An 18,923-nucleotide genomic window follows, 5' to 3' on the forward strand; every position below is an offset into this window, starting at 1 on the left:
TTATAATGAGTAGCAACCTATCCATTTCCTAAAACACACACACTTTCACACAAGTATAGCTCACACATACACGGCTGCTGTCTCTGGCCATTGGGGCAACTCAATGCTTCCTCTATGTGGTGAGTGGCAATCTGTCCTTTTCATATTGTTATTATTTAGTAAAACAGATCACACAAAACTTCCACATACATATTTTCGAAGACTCTTATTATGAAAAATTCAAAGGATTGGTGCGCTGGAAACCGAGTGAGGTGGCACATTGTTTAGCACACTGGACTTGCAATTGGGAGGCGGTTGAAACCCACATCCGGCCATCCAGATTTAAGTTTTCTGTGATTTCCCTACATTGCTCCAAATGCCAGGACGGTTCCTTTGAAAAGACATGGCTGATTTCCTTCCTCATCATTGACACAGGCTGAGGTTGTGCTCCGTCTCTAATGACCACGATGTCAAAACGACATTAAACCTGATCTAATTTCCTTCCTCCAGTTTTGAATGAAGAGGAACAGAAGATTGTAACTGAGAGCCTTGTATTGTGTTCTGATTGGGCTATTTCATTAGTCTTGGTTAAAACTGATTGTACAAGGGCTGCTTGAATAGTATAGGTAAAGTAGTGGCTAGATTCATGAGAAGACCATATTCCTGAACAGCTGTCATAATATTAAATATACTCAAGCTAATATCGCTCTAAGAAACCACAATGAATATTTTGATAAAACAAAATGAAATAAAAATGTCCCGCAGCTAGTTAACTTTGATACTTTGGTGAATGAAAATGACATTGGCAGAAGTAAATTAACTGTAAAGTATGGCTCCAAATATCAGCAAAAAATTATAAACCACACAGTTTTTGCTAACCATCCTAAATTGCTTACAAGTCAAACATTTGTGCACAGCATGGACTGCAGGAACATCAAAAGGAACAAGATCCAAATGTACATTAAGTGGGCAGTTAGATGGAAGGATAAAATTAGAAACAAAATAGTTTTCGAAGATAATCTATCAGCATATTTTTTTCCTCTAAATCCATGAACTCAGTATTAAATTTATATTTCTTCCAAGTAACTAAACTCATTCTGCACAGCCACTGGATGTGGTCTTTTTAGGCTACTCAAAATAATTTACAAAGAAATCTTTTTAAAAACCTCTTTATATTGGAGATACCTCTACTTATATTAGAGATATTAGATATCTTTTAGTACCATGCCACTAAACTGAAAGAATTTACTTCAATTTAAATTCACAATCTCATTTTCTAGATACTTCCATTTAAGAATAAATAAGCCCATTATGGCTACACTTGAGTTGCTAGTTTAAAAACATCTACTGAATATGTATATGCATTTGACAATGTTGTTCAATAGTTTTTTTTTTTTTTTTTTAGTGTATGAGACAGATTTTTTATTTCCTGGACTGAGTGAGGCAGTGCAGTGATTAAAGTATTGGATTAGTATCCAGGTTTAAGTTTTCACTGATTTCCCTAAATTACTTTCAGGCAAATGCCAGCACAATTCTCTCAAAAAGGATGTGGCTGATTTTCTTCCCTATCATTGTGCATTACAAGCCTTTCCTCATTTCCAGTGACATTATTTTCACCAATCTGTGTAGTCTTAACGTTCCTTACTTCTGTTAGTCTCTGGAACAACTGTAATTTGTGTCCATCCAAATACACTACTGCTGATACATCCATCTGCATCAGCTTGCAGGGCTAGTGAATTAAGGGCTGTCTATATGAATAGTTCTTTCAACTCCTTCCAGCTTCCCACAATCAATTTCATATCCACCAACAACTACAGTCAGAAACCTTGGTGGAATTCAATGACATAAGGCAAGAAAGCCTGTGGATGCCTATGGTTATACCTATGTCTGTTCTACATCCGCATCTATACTCTATGCACCACTGTTAGATGCATGGCTGAGGGTACATCCAATTGTACCAGTTACAAGGGTTTCTTCCTGCTTTTCACATATGGAGTGCCTCTGTGTGTGCAGTAATTATCCTAATCTTATCCTCATGATCCCTATGTGAGTGATACGCATGGGATTGTAATATATTCCTAGAGTCATCATTTGAAGCCTGTTACTGAAACTTTGTTAATACACTTTCTCAGGATAATTTATATCTACCTTCAAAGGTCCTCCAGTTCAGTTCCTTCAGTATCTCTGTGGCACTCTCCTAAGGATCAAATAAACATGTGACCATTTATGCTGCCCTTCTCTGTACATGTTCAATATGCCTTGTTAGTCCTATTTGTCATGGGTCCCACACACTTGAGCAATATTCTAGAAATGGTTGCACAAGTGATTTGTAAGCAATCTCCTTTGTAGACTGATTGCACTTGCTCAGTGCTCTACCAATTAACTGAAGTCTAGCACCTGCTTTTTCCATGACTGAGCCTGTGATCATTCTATTTCATATCCCTACAAAGTGTTAAACCTAAGTATTTGTATGAGTTGGCTGATTCCAACTGTGACTCACTGAATTTACAGTTGTAGGATACACTTTCCCTCTCAACTGTATTGCTTTCAATCTTAGACAACTATTTGAACCTCATTTACACAACATTATCAGGATATAATAGAACTAACTAACTAACTCTCTCTCTCTCTCTCTCTCTCTCTCTCTCTCTGTGTGTGTGTGTGTGTGTGTGTTTTGATGTTTCCACCATTTTGAAAAAAAGTTAAAATGCTTAAATGTCTAAAGGTTTTAAGAAATAACTTCGACCAGTTGCCTTTTGTGATTTTTACTATACCATGACTGATTTTGAAGCATCTAGTAACATCTTCAGATGGTACACATTTTTAATCATTGTGTGTGGCATTGTGGAGGTCTTGTAGCTGTGGCAAGATTTGTTACAGCTACATGACCCCCATAATACTAGAAACAATCATTAAAAGTGTGTACCATCTGAAAATGAGTCGCTACATGCTTCAAAACTGGTCATGGCATAATAGAAACTTAACTATCACAAAAGACAACTGGCTGCAGTTATTTCTGAAAAACTTTATTCATCACAGTTGCAGTGTTCCACATCCATAATGGCTAAACATTTTAGGGTTATACATCTACCTACTCATCAAACAATGGAAAATCCAGGATGGTATATAACAATATCATGAAAATAATAATGGAAAATCCAGGATGGAATGTAACAATATTATGAAAAGGAAAGTTGCCATTCACCATATAGTGGAGATGCTGAGTCGCAGGTAGGCACAACAAAAAGACTGTCACAAATAAATCTTTCGGACCTTAAGGCCTTAGTCAAAAATAGATGACACACACACCACACACACACACACACACACACACACACACACACACGCATACACGCAAATGCAACTCACACACAGGTGTGTGTGAGTTGTGTTTGAGCGTGTGTGTGTGTGGGGAGGGGGGGGGTCTTTTTTTGACAAAGGCTTTACGGGCTGAAAGCTTTATTTGTGACAGTCTTTGTTGTGCCTATCTGCAACTCAGCATCTCCGCTAGCTATATGGTGAGTGGAAACTTTTCTTTTCATAATATTGTCAGGAAAAGAATAGATGCTTTTCACCACATACACACACGCGTGTGCGCAAACATAACTCGCACACACATGACCATCTCCAGTCATGTGTGTGAGTTGTGTGTGTGTGTGTGTGTGTGTGTCTGTTGTCTATTTTTGACAAGAGCCTTGTTGGCCAAAAGCTTATTGTCTAACAGTCTTTTGTTGCACCTCTCTGTGACTAAGCATCTCCGCTATATGGTGAGTCGTAACTATCTTTTCCATAGTAACATCTACTCATCAGCAGCTTCTAGTAATCTTTTGTCATATGATCATTCATATTTTAACATTAACTATTTCACTTTTGAGAGGAGATACAAATGTGGAATAAAGTCTTGGGAACCATGGTAGTACCCATTTCTGTCATCCATTCAGTTTACTTTCTGGGTTTATGAGGTGAGCTGGGAAGCCTTTGATCAATGGATTGAATGACTGGGAAACATTAGGTCAAATTTGATTCATAGCTGTTCACATATTATACATCATTCTCAGTGAGCTGGCTGAGCTAAATTTAGCTGATCTCTCGAAAGGAGAATGCTGATACTTAATACAGTTGACAGCTTTATTTGTAATAAATAAAAAAGTAGTTGAGCAAAATATATTTAGCAGGAAAATAAATTGCAAACAAAAAAATAAATGGGTGTTTACAAGTTCCAAACTATCTTCAATCTTTTCGGAAAGCATTGTATGGACATATCATTCAAATTTGATAATCATTTCCATAATTCCTTTCTCACCACTCAAAAAAGGAAAAAAATTAAAATCACTAAAGCAAAAAAGGAGCTGAATCTTCCAATTATAGGAGGACAGAACTCATGCTCTCAGTCTGAGAACAAATGCATTGCTACCTGCAGCATACCCATGCTTTTATTTTGTCACCAGCCCCTTTACTTACCATTCAATGTCCAGTCATTAATAAACATCTCATCTCCTTAAATCAGAATTAAATACATGCATCAAAAGTTTCCCCTTGGCCATAAACTTAAATAATGACACTTGATTCTATCACTGCAGATTGCTACTCTGGGAGAAAGTTCCAATTTTGTAAAAGATGAAATTTTTTTCGACAGTGGTTTTTCCCATAGGTACAGTACTCCATGCTGCATTATGAAGATACAGGTTCAGCTGTTATGGAAACTGAAGATGTTATGTGCCACTGTGGACAATGGAAGGTCTTTGTTAATGCTTGGCATAACTCTGTAACTATGTGCAGCTAACTGACTCATCATGGAACTCTCACGTGACTAGAACAAGCTCGTTGGCTCTTTAGAAACTGAACAGTTTATTACAAAACTGTCACAGTTGCAGTACATATACTTTGGCGACTAGTTTCGAACCAACTGGGTCATTTTCAAGCCTGACCTACTGAGGCTGCACTGAAAGTGACTTTTCTTAACGTCAACCATCTAAAATTGGCAATAAATGCATCACCTAGTGATGGTTGATAAATGTCATGATACACACTTGCTCACTATACAAGTCAGTTTGATTCCGATGCATGTATTGCCAATTTTAGATAGTTGATATTAAGAAGGCTGGCACGGTAGCTCAGCGTGTTAGGTCAGAGGGTTTTGCTACCCTCTGTAATAAAAAAACTGAGTGAACGGATCAACGAACAACCTGATCAGGTGTCATGAGATGTCTGCCACGATCATATACAACGAACAAAATAGAACAAAATGATTAAAAAAAAGAACAGAGACTTTCAGTACAGAAGTACAGTGCAATTAATGAAGGGTACAGCCGAGTGAGTGTGCATTTGTCTTGGCAAATGAATGTGTTCCTCTAGATCTTGTAGCTCATAAAGCAGTTCAGATAATACTGTTAAGTGGTTGTAGATCATGTGTTTTCACTTCATAAGAATGAGGCTGACTATATCTGGTGTAACTTATGTATTCTTCGTAAAAGAAGGAGTCAAGATACAGATTGAAATCATGAATCTGTAAAAAGTTTTGGAACAAACTTGAGATTATTATAAGTCTTTTAGTGGAATATATTATTCAACTGGTGTGTCGTGACCCTATAAATCTCAGCTCTGACCAACAATTCCTAATCAATTCTGAAATGATTAAAAAGCCAGTGTGAGGCTGACTTATCCATTAGCCACCTTGTAGCTCACAAATGAAGTATACACAGCCATCCTGCAGCTCACAAATGAAGTATACCCTATCTTGCCACAAAAGAAAGAAGACTGCTTCCATTATGAAAGAGCTGTTTGTTGTCATGGCACAAAAACCAATCAACACAGTGGCAGGGAACAAGAGAGTTTTACAGGCATATCTTGCACCTTGCCAGAAGGAGAAAATGGTAAAGTTCTCGTGGAGTCTCAAGAAAATGGTATTCAGAAATGTTTTTGCAAGTGGGAAGAATGGGTGCAGACATTTTTGGAATCACTTGGGTTTTACTTTGAAGGCTAGTATCAACAAGCGAAAATATTTAGTAAGTAGGCTACAGAAATTTGTTTGACCAGTCTCATTGCTTTTGAGTCAGACTTCATACGAAACATTTTCTGGCAGAGCACAAGAATATGACTGTAGTAAACATTTGCAACAATGCCACTGAGTGGATTAATCTTAATTAGACATGCCACAGTGTAAGAACATCGTTAAATATAAAAAACCAGTCACGTACTAACACACCACAGCAAAATGTTCCTTGATAATGTGAGCTTTCAAGTTTCTCTTCTATCAAGGTCATACAGTATGAGGAGGTAAAACAGTGTGGACTGAACCTGCCCAACAGGTAATAGTAAAAAATTGTAAACAAACATTCAGTCTTTATCAGCTGCTACTCCATCACAAAGTTCCTTCCAGTAAGAGAGGATTTTGGAGCATATACTGTACTCGAACATTATGAATCACCTTGAAGAAAATGACTTATTGATACATAACCAACACGGATTCAGAAAATATCGTTATTGTGCAATGCAGCTAGCTCTTTATTCCCATGAAGTATTGAGTGCTGTCGACAAGAGATCTAAGATTGATTCCATATTCCTAGATCTCCAGAAGGTTTTGATACCATTCCTCACAAGTGACTATTAATCAAATTGCATGCATAGGGAGTATCATCTCAGTTGTGTGACTGGATTCGTGATTTCCTCTCAGAGATGTCACAGTTCATAGTGATAGATGGTAAATCATCGAGTAGAACAGAAGTGATATCTAGCGTTTCACAAGGTAGTGTCATAGGCTCTGTGCTGTTCCTGATTTACATACATGATCTACGTGATAATCTGAGCAGCCCCCCTTAGATTGTTTGCAGATGATGCTGTAATTTACCATCTAGTAAAATCATCAGACGATCAATTCCAATTACAAAATGATCTAGAGAGAATTTCTGTATGGTGCGAAAAGTGGCAATTAGCACTAAACAAAGAAAAGTGCAAGGTCATGCACATGGGTACTAAAAGAAATCCGATAAATTTTGGGTATATGATAAATCGTACAAATCTAAGGGCTGTCAATTTGACTAAATACCTAGTAATTACAGTCATGAGCAACTTAAATTGGAAAGACCACATAGATAATATTGTGAGGAAGGCGAAACAAAGATTGTGCTTTGTTGGCATAACATTTAGAAGATGCAACAAACCCACTAAAGAGACAGCTTACATTACACTTGTCCGTCTTCTGCTGGTGAGGGTGTCACTGATATGATACGCGAGTTTGGGTGGCAATCACTGAAACAAAGGCGGTTTCACTTTGTGGCAAGATCTATTTACGAAATTTCAATCACCAACTTTCTCTTCCAAATGCGAAAATATTTTTTTGACACTCACCTATGTAGGGAGAAATGATCATCATCATAAAATAAGCGAAATCAGAGCTCGAACAAAAAGATTTAGGTGTTCCTTTTTCCCATGTGCCATTCGAGAGTGGAATAGTAGAGAAGTAGTATGAAAATGGTGAATTGCAGAGTAACCATGTAGATGTAGATGTAGAACAAAGTCATTCAATCATGATGAACTATTTCCTTTTGGTCACTCTCTCTGTCACAGACAATTATGCCAGTGTTCATTACACCTTAAAATAATGTCAGCATAATAGTACTTTTAAATGTAGTGAAGGCTAGGATACAACAATTGACAACATAAAGCCAAAAATTGCATCACGTTTAATGGCTAGGTACCATTCCATAATTATAATGAAGATTTATTAAAAGTCTTATCTACTGCTAATATCAAAGTCCTTACAAACATATCACTTGCTCATTTAGAGATGAATAGAGGAAGATATTAGCTGTAGTTTCTGTTAAGAAATTGCTTCAACATTCAACTATAGTGATTTAGGAAATCCACAGATAAACAACTCAGAATAGCCAAACAGGGATTGAAATGGTACTCTTTTACATTAGAATAGAAATCAGGAACATCTAGAATATAGCCTCCAACTCTCTCTTTGAAACCTAAAGTCCAGAGAACAGAATTGCAGTGATGGACAACAACAAAATTAAGAGTGTGATGTCACTACTTAAATACTGGCACTTCTGGAAGAAGATATATCAGAATCATCTGATGATGATAAAGTAGTTGTATACCAAAGCCTTAGAGTTGCAATTTGAATACAAACAAACAAATTCATCTTACCCAATCTGTGTTCTGAATACTTTGAGTGTAGTTTTAATACAGGATAATTTGGGCATAAACTGCAATCAGTTGCATAAAATATTCCGAAATTATTTATTGTCAGGCTCATCACTAAATAGTAGATATTTAATGGAGCTCTGTTTTGTAGACCAGGCACATTTATGATGATGTCTTAAGATTCAAAGTGTTATGTAAAATGCAACGTACAGTGTTTTGTTTCCACTAACATGGAATGTGGATGTATGAATACAGTGGGTAAAATCAGAATTCTTAAAAACACATCTGTGGAAGATGAATACTGTCACATGGTATTTGACAAAACCTTGTAGATACAATAATTTCACAATGCAACCACTGTATGTGGTCTGCAAAACAAAGTTCCTGTTAATATCCTCCAATCTATGATGAGGCTACAGTGGCCTAAAGCTGGCCAATGACATAAGAAATCATTCAAAAATATTGTAATATGACTTGAGGTTTACATCCAATTATTCCACAAATACAAACAGAGACAAAAGTTCTGAGATACAGAGCACTACAGTTTCATGTGCGAATGAGAATCAATGATTACCATAGTTTTTTAAAGAATACATTCCAAATTAATTTGAACTGAACTGACTTTTTGATAAAGTGCATTGGCATGATAATAAATGTCTTACAGAAGATGAACCCTGAAGATGCAATGTTCTGAAGCTCATAACAAACCAACAATGCTCTCAAATCACAATTGTGAAACAAATCATATACTATTTGAAATGGAGTGTGTGTGTTTGGAGGGGGGGGGGGGGGGGGGAGGATGGGAGAAAACATGACAAATCAAAGGCATTAAAAGACTGAAAAACATGACACAGTGAACAAACAGGATGTAAACGGCAGATATAATTTAATATCTTTGTCTATTCCATCTAACACAATTTCTAGTTTCTGAAGTCTCAATCTATCTGCCCACAATATTGTTTGTTTGATATGAGACAAATGACAAATAACATCAGTAAACCATAGTTTCACAGATTTTAATCATTACTTCATGAAATTAATTGCAACACTTTGCTTATATGGAACTGCTTCACAAGTTTCATCAAAGTGATGATGAAGTCTTGCTGCCTGACAAGGCAGCACCAGAAAGAAAGAGACATAGAAAGAACCAGAGCAAAAAGGAAAAAGAAGAACTGTAACCACTAGAAAAATGTACAAGTGTAAAAAAGAAAAACTGAGAAAAAACTAAAAACATTGAAAATGCATGTAGGAGACAGGCTACTAGAAGGATGAAGCACGGTATACATAATAAGTGGAGAAGATGGGAAAGAATGGTGGTTGAGAAAGTGCTGAGAGAGGACAGATTAACATGTAGCATTATGCAGAGATTCTGCAACGACAAACAAGGTAGAGCATAGTAAGAATGAATATTCCCTCTTTCCATTTGAGAGAATACAAAAATGATCTTTTGTGTTTAAAAAAATAAGAGGTTATGGTTTGCTGTTAGAGAGTTACATACGATTAACTATGCTATTAAAATGCAAGGGCCTTTGTTTGACAGACAAATGATGAAATAGAAGCAATGGCAGAAAGAAGAGACGCCTAAAGCAGGATAAAAACAGCATTAAAGTCTTTGAGCATCTTTTCGCATCCAAGAAACGTCTCAACTGCAAAAATCTTAAAGGTAAGAGAGTAAGCTAATACAAAAACTTGAATTTTTATACAGTAAGTTCTACATCACAATGTTACATTTTTACAACATTAGCCCTCTATCACTGCAGAGAAATGGGCAGAATTTGATATTCATCTGGAAATGACTTCAGCATTTTTGTATTTGGTTCTTTATTTCATCATGTATATTTTGTTTCTGAGCAGAAAGGCAATGAAATATTGCACTATAAGCATAAATAGTGCAGAAATGTCGGGTTCACAGCATGACTTGACAACATGTAGCAGTGGAGGTATGGTGGGCAATGTAAATCCTACATTTCATTTCATAATCCATGTAGCAGTGGAGCTATTGTGGGCAATGTAAATCCTACATTTCATAATCCAGAAAGTCCCTGACATATTACGTGTGTGTGTGTGTGTGTGTGTGTGTGTGTGTGTGTGTGTGTTTGGGTGAGGCAAAAATTTATGAACTACAAAGAATACTACAGAAAAACAAAAAGATGTGAATTATTGAATTGCAGTCATCTACATCTGATTGATAAACTTTCACTATTTTCCTTTTATTACAGTTGAGGTACTTTCTCAGTGTATTCATATCTGTGTTACACACTTCTCTTGCCTCATTTGCGCCAGTGGACTAAATTATCTTTGATATTTTTAGGAATCAATATTTAACTACCCACCTTCGAATTTTGCTTAAGCAATTTACAGATTCAACAGCAGCTTTTTATCAATTTATACTGTCATATCAATGAAACATTTATGTGTATTGTTCATATTACAGTCCTGTCAAGGTTATATGATGGTCAAAATGTTAATCAGTTGTAATTTGAAAGAAAAACATTATCTATAAACTGAGTTTTGGGACACAAAGAAAAAATGGAAAAAAGCACTCACGACATTAATACGGCATGGATACCATAAGCCTATATAGTAACATGATGAGTTTTGGGAGCTTTGACAATTAAATATAAATAGCAACTGTCACAAAAGTGGAAAATCCTGAATGAAAATCAACAGCTGCAAACGACACCTGAAATACAGATGAATTAACATTTATCTTGGTTAGTTTGGTGTACTATGATGTTTAAATGTCTGTCAACAGATGGCCTGATTAAAACCGCTGCTACATGACATGTGTTTGTGCAAGATACCGTTCATAATCAATACAAGCACATTAGCTATTAGTACTAGCAGACTGATCACAGCATGTAATTTAACAATATTCCATGAGCAAAGAAACTGAAAGTGATAATCCTGATGTAACCATGTAGCATATAAAATATTGCAAAAACAATGTTAGCCATGATTTTAATCAATACAAGACATAGATTTATGTCATAAAGGGAGTATTGAATGTGTAATAGTGAAAGTCACTGTTTACAGCAAATCATTTGTGTTTCATAAAAGGAGAGTACATGAAGACCTTATAAAAGGAGGGTACATCAAGACTGTGGACACTCTGTCACCCCATAAGAGAGCAATTATGATGAAAATCACAATACATTTTCAGAATAAACAATAGGTATTTCAGCACAGAAACACTATGAAATATGCTATCAAAGTCATTTCTGAGGCTTCCAGCATCAAAACAAATACACTCAAAGTCTCTCTCCATCTCTTCCCATCCTATTAACTCATCTGTGACATATCTCTACTCTGTAGATTTCCTCTTCCTTCTATTCCCCCCCCCCCCCCCCCCCCAATTACCACTTATGCATGTCCTACATGAGATCTGCTACTTAAGTACATAAATTGCTACTTAAGTACATAAATACATAAAGTTTATTTAGCATTTCCATGCTTTCTGTTTCATTCACTATTTAAAGTTACACCTTTAATATCAGTGACAATCAAAGGAAAGACAAATATCATACAACACATAAAACAGCTTTACGAGAATAGGAATAAGAAATTGATGAAGTAACACAACAATGAATTTCACAACAAAACCCTAAGCAGGGTAATGGTTCCACACCAAAGATTTGTGACTATTTTTTAAATACACAGAAAAATAATAATAAAATAAAAAGAGAAAAGTTGTGCTGTGAGTTCTGTATTCCGCAAAGGCAGATAAATGCAGATAATGAATATACTATTTAATCTGTTCCATATCCTCACAGTGCTCACTTAAAATACAAATACATTCTCAAGATTTCCAAGCGAATAGCATACAGTTGTTGCTGTCATTAATTCCAAAGAAAATCCTGATATGTTTTTTATGAAATGAATTCATGCCCCACACTAAACTAGCTAAGAGCTTGCTGAGTTAGAGATGCTGACTAAGTCAGGGTGGTGTTGAAATACTTCTACCCAGGAATAAAATATAGGACAGCTTTCAGACATATGAGGGGCATTCAATAAGCAATGCAAGACATTTTTTTCTGAAAGCAAGTTGTTTTTATTCAGGAGACCAATACACCACATTACTCCACACTCTTTTACCTACAAGACCCTATTTTTTCAACATAACCCACATTTAATGTGATGACCTTATTGGGAGGTCCTGTATGCTCGATGGTATCACTCTACTGGTCAACGAACACAATGTCCTGCTGCATCAAAAATTATCACAATCAGCCTTGTAACGTGCAAGTAACTCCATACAGATGAATGTTTGTCACTCTTTATGGTGTTCTCTTAGGCAGTGAGGAACCCAGCAGCCACACACCTTTGAATACCCTAACTGGCGGACAAGTATGTCAGCGCTACCAACAGAAACGTCCAGTCTTGAAGTGAGGTGTTTGACTGCAATCCATCGATCCCCTCAAATGAGAGTATCTGCATGTTTCAACATTGTGGGACACACAGCTGTGTGGTCGACCAGCACGCAAAAGATCGGACAGGTTTGCATGTTGTGATGATGACAGACACCTCATCCAATGACTCACCGTGTTTTTGTTCCCTGCCAGTAGTCTGTACCCATTCTGAAAGTGCCTATGAATATCTGCAATGCTATGGTTTTCCATCAAAAGAAACTCAATGACAGCTCTCTGCTTGGAATGCAGCTCCATTACATACACCATTTTGAAGGCTATGTATGGTGCCACCACCTATCAGAACTTCATGAAACTATAGTGGCTAAAGTGGGAATATTTCATGATGTGGGAATATTCCGTGATGTCCCAAAACAAATTTCATATGTTTTCAACCAAAATTGGCTGAGAAAAAAAATGTGCTGCTTATTGAACACCCATCATATTTGAGTGCCTTCAGACACTTGCAGCCAATTTTATAATATCATAGCTTTACCTAACTTTGATAATTTATCCTACAATTCGAATGAGGGAAAATTACGAGAAAATGTGGTAGTACCCGTACTTTAAATTTCCAAGTGTTCCTACCAATAGTTTGCTAGTGTGAAATGAGAGATAAAAACAATGAAACTGAATTGAGTCAGCTAACGTGTCCTTCCCAATTAGCTTTAAAATAAATTTGTAGCTGAATATGAAGCATTTACTTGAAAAATTATCAAATTTGTCAGATTCTTCTACTCAAGTTCTCAAACCAACTATCATCAAATGTAGGTATCAATTAATTGTGTCTTTCAGGCTGCAATAAATTGAGCTGATGGACATTCTCTACCATATCCTGGAGTCTGTAATCAATTAATAAATGCAGTATCGTAGTGGGAAGAATACTTCTATATTTGTATTAATATTAATCTGCATAGATGCTAAGGAAACCACATGAGATTTTAGATACAAAAAATTTATTTAAATTTATACTTTCAAGAACCTTCAATATAATTCACATGAAAACTATGAGACACGTATTACTGTCAGAAACAGTTATGACCCTGAGACAACTGACATTCAATGCATAAAAAGAAATTTTGCTATCAAGGCACATATTAAAGACTGACACTCTAGGATGGAGATGGACGGACACACACACACACACACACACACACACACACACACACACACACACACTTAAATGAGGAGCAGAATAGAAAATTCAACAAGAAAAAAGTGAAAGAAAAAATTGCAAATGTAATAATGCTGCATGTCTCTAACTAAAAGAACTGAGTATGAATGAGGCATTCTATGTCTAAAAAAACAGAACTTAGACATGAGTTAAATTAAATTTCATGTGGTTTCCATAGCATGTAGTGTTCAAATGCTTAAAATGAATGATGGAGAAAATGAAAAGATTGACATTCCAAGTGTAATATAGTGGACAGCAAAAATCAAAATTATTTGACAAAATACAAAAAAAACTGTGTCAGCTGCAAACTGAACTTTCTTAATACTGTAAATAAAAAGCCTCTTTTGTATATGCAGCATTTGCATTATGCTGCAACATACATAAAAAGGTACAGATAATAAATGCCTGCTTGGCAGTGTTCATTCTTCTCAAAAACATGGAACATATCTTTACAAAAGGTTGCAGTCTGATAAATTCATTTATAATACCTACACTGCATTTGAATAAAATGCACAAAAACAGGAATGAATCACATGATGTTTCCGATTATGTTAACAATTAACTGACCATTTAGTGACAATAAAACACTAATCATGAACATATATTGTTAAGCACATAAAAACATAAAATACCTGACATATGTATATCATTAGCTGATTCTTCAAAATATTCTATGAGATAGAACTCCCCACTTTTTAAAAGTAAAATTTCAGTCATGGGAACCTTGGAGAATTGTTCCTAAGCAACAGTTTGTCATGTGTAACCCTTTCATAGTCATGAATAATAACGCAACATACATGAATTTCTAATGTTTATAAATTCATAAAAATATCAAGTATCTCCATCAATTTAACAACATATGATCTCTTGACAGCATTACAGCAATGAATTAAACTCTGAAACAAAATGTAGTGGCACTGAAGAAGAATGCACAGCAGACTGTATTCTTATTTCATTGTTTTCCTGGAAAATGTATCAGCTGTAAGTTTTGATTTATCTCACTGCTTTTAAAGCAATGAGCTATCTACTTCTAGATAAAAATGCCCTTTTTATCACAGACAGTTTAAAAACTTGATATGTATCACAAATGTGAATCTCAAAAATAATCAGAATTTCACATAAATCCTACTATTTAATGTTCTCTAAACATGTGTATTAGTTTTTTATGAATGTGATGAGCTTTGCACAAGTGTCAGAATAAATCAGTGATACAAATGAATCCTTGCACATAAAAACTGCTAACTGAACAGCAATCATTATAGTCACTGTGCATCTAATCCTACAATGCTACAAGAAATGCATTAAGTAATTGACTGTGGTGCTGGCATCCACAAACTAACATCAACCAAATAACAGATTATACGCAATTATAACTTCCATGTTATGTGACACACAGTCTGCTGAGCATTTCTGAAAACAGTCCACAGTTTCTGTCAAATGCATTTTATTTTGTATGTGAAAATATCAGAGTACTAGAATAAATTATATGCTGCTTCCTGAAGAAGTTAAAAAAGAACAACTTTTTCATTTGCTATTAATAAAAGTGCATAATACCTAAGTCTCCGACAAATATGTCACCCTTGGCAGTGCAGATGTATACATAAAAACAGCATTTTACGTAACACAAAGCAGAAGACTGGTAACAGTATGCAGCTGTTAGTGAAATTAGTCTTAAGTAAAGTGTGTTTAAGCTCTTCAAAAAAAAAAAAAAAAAAAAAAAAAAAAAAAAAAAAATCTCCATTCCTTAGAAATTTCTCTTTAACTAATGCTTCAGAATCTCCTTTCAGATGTATTGTTGATCAACTGATGACAGAACAGTCTTATCCAGTGAAGTTCGTCTTTTTAATTTGTTGTGTGTTTCAAGTGAAATAATCATTATAATAACTCATTCAGTCTAAGTGAGTTTTCGTTGCCAAAGAAACTGAAACCACAAAGAAACTGACAGCAGTAAATATCATGTTAAGGCATGTTTAAAGTAACAAAATTTATAATGACCTGTACATATTTGACCAAAGGCACAGGTGTTGACCAAAGATGGAGAAAATACTAAGCCAGAATTCACTGATCACAGGAAAAGAAACAATTATTATTGAAAAGGAAAAGTAAACGTAGCTTACATTGCTGAGTGTCATAGGTCTGAAAGCATACATTTCTCCATTTTATGTCTCTTGCTAAACAGTATTTCCCCCATGTACTAAATCAGTATTTAACGCCCTATCTGAGGACATCACTACTGTCCATTTGTGATTTCATTTCTCTGCTAACGAAAGGTGCACATATTTTAAACAATATTTTAAAATTATTTGAGACAGAAGAGAAAAATCTGCTTCCCTACCACTGAATAAAGAACAACTAGGCTGGAGCCAGTAGACACACAAATAAAAACTGCATTAAGTTATGCCTGTTTCAGCAATTGGTAAATATCCATTTCTGGTTCAAATAGTGATAATAATAATTATTTCTCTCAGTTTTTATTCTGATTCTGTTTTATGCTTAATTTATGTATTTTCTTGTAATCCAATCATTAGATGATGGCACAGATTGTTTGTGTGATCAGTTGACCAAGTAACTTGTTCATGAGCTAATGGTAGCTATAAAATCAACAGCAGAGACTATCTGATAATAATACCAGTCTTGAGCATGTAATGCTTGAAAGATGCACTGCCTTCAAAAATTACAAGTACTTTCTGAGAGAGAAATATTCACACTGCAAGTAATGGCACATACAGACTGTTAGTCACCCAAGAGCTTGTTTTCTAGATGTATATGTATGTTGGGCACATTCAGGTCTGGAAGAAGTAATATGATCTCTAGCACAAGATAACATAGAAAAAGAAACAGACTAAATAAGGAATGATCCAGGAACAAGGAGGGACTGAGTGCACAGCTAATGAAGGAAGGGCACTTGTAATAAGATGGTGAAACCATGTGCGATTGTTAGGAAAATGATAATTGTAAATGGTATCTTATGAAAAGACTACAGTATTGCTCCTCATTTTATTGATAATTTACTTAGGTTTTACAAAACATATTATTTTTCACTATTCACACTCTCAAATGAGAATTTTTCATTTGGCAGTTATTATTAACAAGTCAGTTTGCAGCTGTGAACACAACAATTTTTGTAACATTACACTTGGAACATATACAGAATTATAATTACATGTAAGCTTGAAATACATTTCAGTACACAACCTAAAAATAAGACATTCTAAATTACATAAGAACATGTAAGACCATTTTATATGATTCTGAGAAGTGAAAAAATATAATTCCAATACTTGGAAGTTTTATGAGAAACAAACATCAAAAATAATAAAAATCACTACAATTTGTATAAAATACTCTGACTAGATCTCTCATATGCATCTTAGGTGTCAAAAATTATACTAACAAATCATGACAAACAAGGATATACATATGAAGTTTCATGACTGGTTCAGTAACATTAAACACACTGAAATATGAGTAACACACACTCAGGAAACAACGAGTTAGCTGAAACTACTTGAGATATGTATCTATTTTTAAAGCCTACATGAACATTTAAACCATTTCAATTTGAAGAGGGCTAATAGCTTCTGACGAAAAATGCACAAGCAGCATCAGTAATTTGGAATGATATCACAAAAAAATTTTTAAAGAAATATCTGATTGAGCTGCTGGAGAAAAAAAAGGAAATGAAAACAGAAAATGTTAGACATTCCTCTTCTTTTAATCATGAAATGGTTATAATAAAACATAAAAAGTGGACAGCTGAAGATATTCCTAAAACAGAAGGCACTTGCAGGTAAATGTATACCCTTTTGCAAGTGTAGGCACATACATGCATATGCTTATGTGCCATCTGTATGAAACTTATGTAGCAACAGTGAGCACTTTTTTATCTACTCCCTGGTAGGTTTTATTATATATGAAAAGTATAAAGCATTTCATAATGCAATGAGCTGAACCATGTAATTGATATTCTCACTCTCAAATATAATGCTCTGTTTCAATTCTTACTTTTGACGATCAGCTTAGCAGATGACTCAACCTGCCCAGCAGAGTTAGTTGCCCTGCATGTAAAAGTTCCTGAATCCTCCTCGTATGTTGTAGTGATGAGCAGCACTCTGTTGTCACCATCCTGTATCATCTAAACATAAAAAAATTGAAGATTTAAAAGTCAGTTTCCAGGAGGGCAGCAAAACGTTTATGTTAGTAAAATACATACAGAACAAAGTGCTATAGTGTTAATTGCTGTAAGTGTTCTGTATGCTATCTTGGGAGTTGAAACAGCACCCTTGTGACAGATTCCAGCCATTACCAATCTATCAGATAAACATAAAAGTTTTATAATGTGTCTCTCTACCAAAAATTATCTATAAGATAAAAATAAAAGTAATATAATGTGCCTTACTTCTGAAAGGGCCAAAATGAACCACATTGTAGTTGTCATAAAATTTAAGTGCTCCACCCATAGCCAACAATTTATGAACTGTACAGTCACACTTTCTGTAGTATATATTATGTCCAAAACTATGAAATGTACAGATTCTTATTTGAACAATATATATGAAAAGGCTAGGTTGCTACTTGGCACATACAGGACATATAGGAGGCATTAGATAGAGTCTTGTTTGTACCATTAAGAGATTTAGTTGATAACATACAATTTTAAATTACAGAGGGATTAATGTGCTATTGGTTTCATGGTTCCATATTATGCCTGGGCTCCTCAATAGACAGAGAGGCTTTCTATGTCACAAATAATCTCTTCGGTTCTGTTCCTCTCTAATGCACATTTCATTTCTTTTGTCCCATTTTCTCTTGGCACCATTTACACTCATCTTTGGCTCCACAGTTTTAGTTCTCACACTTTATGCCAAAGTCAGTGGCTGTGGAATATCAGTTTCTTAGCACCATTACCTTCTACACCACTGCCCCCCCCCCCCCCCTCCTTCTTCCTTGCTTTTTATGGTCTACAACCTTATTATAAATAAGTTAGTACACATAATGATGTCCTTGTGAGCAACCACTTGCATGAATATTTGTTTGTTGAAATTTTTGATTCTTCAATCAGCAACAGTTACATAGATTTCACTTGTCTCAATTACTAGTCTCACTACAGGTGCATGTCCTCAAAAACACTCAATTTTTATTCCGGTTGATTAACATGTGACACTATTAAAGCTCTTTCATAGTGTATTTCAAGTATCCCTTCTAAAACTTCT

The 18,923-nt window shown here is 35.3% G+C and overlaps 1 protein-coding gene across 1 annotated transcript in view; it reads right to left on the bottom strand.

Moving 5' to 3' along the window:
* LOC126260755 (titin) overlaps positions 1 to 18,923 on the bottom strand; it is a 530,053-nt gene that overhangs the window by 267,319 nt on the left and 243,811 nt on the right. The window contains exons 74-100 of the mRNA XM_049958094.1: positions 17,709 to 17,845; positions 17,105 to 17,167; positions 16,801 to 16,905; positions 16,452 to 16,520; positions 15,976 to 16,095; positions 15,828 to 15,846; positions 15,265 to 15,403; positions 15,074 to 15,140; positions 14,923 to 14,989; positions 14,343 to 14,448; positions 14,091 to 14,157; positions 13,366 to 13,378; positions 13,096 to 13,202; positions 9,629 to 9,786; positions 9,158 to 9,311; positions 8,341 to 8,415; positions 8,026 to 8,192; positions 7,872 to 7,952; positions 7,548 to 7,570; positions 5,419 to 5,485; positions 5,258 to 5,366; positions 2,480 to 2,540; positions 1,562 to 1,708; positions 1,203 to 1,214; positions 876 to 999; positions 754 to 799; positions 467 to 650 (exon numbers count right to left, since the gene is read on the bottom strand). Of these exons, the coding sequence (XP_049814051.1) occupies positions 467 to 650; positions 754 to 799; positions 876 to 999; positions 1,203 to 1,214; positions 1,562 to 1,708; positions 2,480 to 2,540; positions 5,258 to 5,366; positions 5,419 to 5,485; positions 7,548 to 7,570; positions 7,872 to 7,952; positions 8,026 to 8,192; positions 8,341 to 8,415; positions 9,158 to 9,311; positions 9,629 to 9,786; positions 13,096 to 13,202; positions 13,366 to 13,378; positions 14,091 to 14,157; positions 14,343 to 14,448; positions 14,923 to 14,989; positions 15,074 to 15,140; positions 15,265 to 15,403; positions 15,828 to 15,846; positions 15,976 to 16,095; positions 16,452 to 16,520; positions 16,801 to 16,905; positions 17,105 to 17,167; positions 17,709 to 17,845 (2,487 nt within the window). The remainder of the gene's footprint in view (positions 1 to 466; positions 651 to 753; positions 800 to 875; positions 1,000 to 1,202; positions 1,215 to 1,561; positions 1,709 to 2,479; positions 2,541 to 5,257; positions 5,367 to 5,418; positions 5,486 to 7,547; positions 7,571 to 7,871; positions 7,953 to 8,025; positions 8,193 to 8,340; positions 8,416 to 9,157; positions 9,312 to 9,628; positions 9,787 to 13,095; positions 13,203 to 13,365; positions 13,379 to 14,090; positions 14,158 to 14,342; positions 14,449 to 14,922; positions 14,990 to 15,073; positions 15,141 to 15,264; positions 15,404 to 15,827; positions 15,847 to 15,975; positions 16,096 to 16,451; positions 16,521 to 16,800; positions 16,906 to 17,104; positions 17,168 to 17,708; positions 17,846 to 18,923) is intronic.

This window comes from Schistocerca nitens, chromosome 5, assembly GCF_023898315.1.
Source record: "Schistocerca nitens isolate TAMUIC-IGC-003100 chromosome 5, iqSchNite1.1, whole genome shotgun sequence".
NCBI classification, from domain to species: domain Eukaryota; kingdom Metazoa; phylum Arthropoda; class Insecta; order Orthoptera; family Acrididae; genus Schistocerca; species Schistocerca nitens.